At 48.0% G+C, this 4,424-nt stretch overlaps 1 protein-coding gene across 1 annotated transcript in view; it reads left to right on the top strand.

The window, feature by feature from the left end:
- CD4 (CD4 molecule) overlaps nt 1–4,424 on the top strand; it is a 22,778-nt gene that overhangs the window by 4,817 nt on the left and 13,537 nt on the right. Inside the window, exons 2-3 of the mRNA XM_005873680.2 lie at nt 1,482–1,587; nt 1,721–1,897. Of these exons, the coding sequence (XP_005873742.1) occupies nt 1,539–1,587; nt 1,721–1,897 (226 nt within the window). The 5' untranslated portion in view covers nt 1,482–1,538. The remainder of the gene's footprint in view (nt 1–1,481; nt 1,588–1,720; nt 1,898–4,424) is intronic.

Raw genomic sequence — 4,424 nt, 5'->3', positions numbered from 1 at the left:
TCTCTCTGAAAATCAGTGGAAAAAATTGGGTGAGGATTTTTTTTAAAAAGTTTCCTCCCAAACCTCAACAGAACCCCCAGCCCCCAGCACCCCTCTTAACTCCCAAGTCTCCTTGAACAGCCCTACCTCCTCTGCACACCTCGGGGTGGGAGGCCCTTCCCTTTTCTTTCATCTAATTCATGGTTTTCAGGTTTAAGTGTGCGTCAGTCACCTGGGGGTTTGTGAGAACAGACTGCTAGACCCAGCCCCAGCTTCTGATTCAGCACGTCTAGGTGGGGCCTGAGACTTCGAACTTCTAACCTGTTCCCACGTGACGCTGCTGCCGCTGCGGAACTGGACTCACACTTGGAGAATCGCTGCTCTAACCTAATGCTACCCCTTCCTCAAGGTCTATTCAGAACTTTTCTGCAGCTGCCCCCCACCCCCCACCCCAACCAGCGACCACAGAACAGGCTGCCGCTCTGTCATCAAACACTGAAACAGCACCTCCTGCGGCGCCCCTGGGAGGCGTGAGAGGGTCGGTCTGCTGGTGCACAGGGCTTTACCTTCTGCTCTTTCTCTCCCTGGCGCCTCACACGCGATCAGGCCCCAAGTCCTGGGAATCGCACCTTAAGTCAATCTCTTTCCCCACATCTCACCGCCACTGTCTGAGTTCAGGCCTCCCCTTCCCTGGCAGGGCTGTTTCAACCCTGACTCCCGTGCTGGCCCTCCTCCCACTCATCTTTCACACAGCACATCCACCCTGCTCAGGAGCCATGCTGGCCTGTCCAATTTTAGTATGTGCTGCTGAAGCCACCACGGTGGGCACTTGTGACAGCCTGTAGCTGCCGGTCCCTGTCCTAGGGTGGGCCCTGTGCCAGCGCCAGTGGACAAAACATTCATACCACTCAGGAGCCATTTGCAAATCTAATCGTGTCCTTCTCTACATAAAATCCTCCACTGGCCTAGTGGGTTTGGCTCAGTGGACAGAATGTCAGCCTGTGGACTGAAGGGTCCAGGGTTCAATTCCAGTCAAGGGCAAATGCCTGGGTTTCAGGCTCGATGCCCAATGGGGGGCTTGCAGGAGGCAGCCAATCAATTATTCTCTCTCATCATTGATGTTTCTATCTCTCTCCCTTTCCCTTCCTCTCTGAAATCAATAAAAAAAATTAAAAAAAAAATCCTCTGCTGGCTCCCCAGGGCACAGGGTCGGGTCCCAGCATCCCAGCATGGCATTCAAAGACCTTCGTGACCTGGTGTGGCTCCCTGGTCTTAGTTCCTACCAATTTGCTACTTTCTCGGTCTTTTTCTGATGGCAGCTGGCAGAGACCCCACCCCTGGCCTGGGCACAGCACTGTGTGGCACATGCTGGTGGGGGTCTGCTTAGAGGCACGCACGTCCCTGGCTTGGTTGTAGGTTCCTGAAGGGAGCGATTGCCTAGCATCCCTGTATGCCCCAGGCCCAATAAATGCCCGCTATCTAATGATTAGTGTCTCCCCCAGGCTCTGCCCCTTCTTCAGGGGAAGACCCAGGACCCTCCCTGCCTCAGCAAGGCCACCATGAACCAGGGAACTTCTTTTAGGCACCTGCTCCTGCTGCTGCAACTGGGTGAGTGCTCAGACTTGGCGTGTGGGTGCAGGTGGCCTGGGAGGAGGGGCTGACTGAGAAATGCAAAGGTGGGGGATGGGGTAGAGGTGGGGTAGTGATTGGCTCAAGGCCTGACTCCTTCTTTTCCACCTAGCACTGCTCCTAGGAGCCACTCAGGGGAGAGAAGTGGTGCTGGGTAAGGCAGGAGGCGAGGTGGAGCTGCCCTGCAAAGCTTCAGAGAAGAAGGACATGCCATTCACCTGGAAAGATTCTGGAGGAAACACGATTGTGAAGACTTTCAGCCAACTCAAGAATTCAGTTTTGGTTACAGGTAAGGGGCCCGCTCCCCATTCAGGAAGAAAGCATTGGGAATTGAGCATCCCTGGTGTCAGCGCTCGGCTCCTAGGAAACTCTGGGGTCCCAGAGTGTTCAGGGTGACAGAGACCCAGGTACATGTGTTAGTTTTTTTGTTTTGTTTTGTTTTTGTTTTAAATTATTTAATATTTATCCAAGCAGTCACCATGGTAATTTTGCTGGATTTTCTTTTCTTTTCTTTTTTTTTTTATTAAATCTTTATTGTTCAGATTACATTTGTTCCTCTTTTTTTCCCCCCATAACTCCCCTCCTCCCAGTTCCCGCCCCACCCTCCGCCCTCACTCCCCACCCACTGTCCTCATCCATAGGTGCACGATTTTTGTCCAGTTTCTTCCCGCATCTCCCATTCCCCTTTCCCCGCCAAGAATAGTCAGTCCATTCCCTTTCTATGTCCCTGATTCATTATAATCACCAGTTCATTCTGTAAATCAGATTATTTATTCACTTGATTCTTAGATTCACTTGTTGATAGATGCATGTTTGTTGTTCACAATTTGTATCTTTACCTTTTTCTTCTTCCTCCTCTTAAAGGATACCTTTCAGCATTTCATATAATACTGGTTTAGTGGTGATGAACTCCTTTAGCTTTTCCTTATCTGTGAAGCTCTTTATCTGACCTTCAATTCTGAATGATAGCTTTGCTGGATAAAGTAATCTTGGTTGTAGGTTCTTGCTATTCATCACTTTGAATATTTCTTGCCACTCCCTTCTGGCCTGCAAAGTTTCTGTTGAGAAATCAGCTGACAGTCGTATGGGTATTCCCTTGTAGGTAATTGAGTCTCTTTCTCTTGCTGCTTTTAAGATTCTCTCTTTGTCTTTTGCTCTTGGCATTTTAATTATGATGTGTCTTGGTGTGGTCCTCTTTGGATTCCTTTTGTTTGGGGTTCTCTGCGCTTCTTGGACCTGTAAGTCCATTTCTTTCACCAGGTGGGGGAAGTTTTCTGCCATTATTTCTTCAAATAGGTTTTCAATATCTTGCTGTCTCTCATCTTCTGGCACCCCTATGATTCTGATGTTTGTACGCTTGAAGCTGTCCCAGAGGCTCCTTACACTATCTTCGTATTTTCGGATTCTTTTTTCATTTTGCTTTTCCGGTTGGGTGTTTTTTGCTTCTTCGCATTTCAAATCTTTGACTTGATTCTTGCGCTCCTCTGGTCTGCTATTGGGTGTCTGTATAATATTCTTTATTTCAGTCCGTGTATGCTTAATTTCTAGTTGGTTCTTTATCATAGCATCGAGGGTCTCATTAGTTTTCGTGACTCTCTCCTCAAGTTTATTGACAGCTTCTAGCACATTTTTGCAAGCCCTCAAAATTGCGATTTTTAGCTCTATATCCTCCATTTCTGTCATGTTTTTTTGTCTCCGCATTTTTTATGCTTTCTTGGTGCACCCCCTAGTGGTCTTTGTGCGCAGTCTTGTTCTAGTTGAGCCTTGATTGTTGTAGTTAATACTAGAGGGATTTGACCACCAGGCCGACTGGCTGTGTGAATCAGCTGTGTCTGCCGCGGAAAACTTCTGTCCTCTGGGGAGGTGCTAATCTAGCCTTTGCCTGAGGCGATCCGGCAAATGGCTCTGCGCAGGGCTTGGGCGGGGCGGGCTCAACAGGGCGGGCGGAGGGAGCCGTTATGGTGCCCTCAGTCCCGTTCCCAGAGGCTCTGCTTCTCAGAACCCCAGGAACCGCTGCAAACCTCGGAGAGAAAGCTGCCCTCACGTTCCAACTGATGCCAGACCCCGCCGCTTCTCCCGTTTGAGTCTGAGTCCCTAGAGACTCGCCTGGATCTGGAGCTCAGAGTCTGAGACTCCCTCCTGATTGACGACACCCGCCTCTGAGCCTCGGTGTGCTGTTATTTTTCCTTCTAGTTGAAGAGTCTCTCCTCAGCCAGCCTTCCTGTGGTTCTGGGTGATGTCCGTTCTGTCTTTTAGTTGTATTTTTGAAGTGGTTGTTTGCGGCAGCAATCTCCGGTGTTTACCTATGCCGCCATCTTGGTTTCTCCCACATGTGTTAGTTTTAAGTGATAATTATAACACTGTTTTAAGGAGTTTTTGTTTGTTTGTTTGTTTTGTTTTTTTTTAATCCTCACCTGAGGATATGAGGATATGTTTATTGATTTTAGAGAAAGAGGGAGAGAAGTGAGAGAGAGAGAGAAACATCAATGTTAGAGAAATATCAGTTGGTTGCCTCTCTGAGGCCCCCTGACTGGGGATCAAACCCCCAACCTAGATATATGCCCTGACCAGGAATTGAACCCACAACCTTTTGGTGTATGGGACGATACTCCAACCAGCTGAGACACCTGGGCCAGGGCTAGTTTTTTTGGTGTGTGTGTGTGTGTTTTTTACAGTGGCCTTCTGTTTGTGTCAAGTGATACTGATTTCCTGTTTATTATAGTGATATAAAGTTTCCTTTTAAATGGATTTATTTAATTTAAAAAAGTTAATCCATTTTAATATATATATATACATATATATATATACATATATAT

The sequence above is a fragment of the Myotis brandtii genome, unplaced genomic scaffold, assembly GCF_000412655.1.
Source record: "Myotis brandtii unplaced genomic scaffold, ASM41265v1 scaffold417, whole genome shotgun sequence".
In the NCBI taxonomy this organism is placed as follows: domain Eukaryota; kingdom Metazoa; phylum Chordata; class Mammalia; order Chiroptera; family Vespertilionidae; genus Myotis; species Myotis brandtii.
This window is presented reverse-complemented; position numbering and strand designations above follow the sequence as displayed.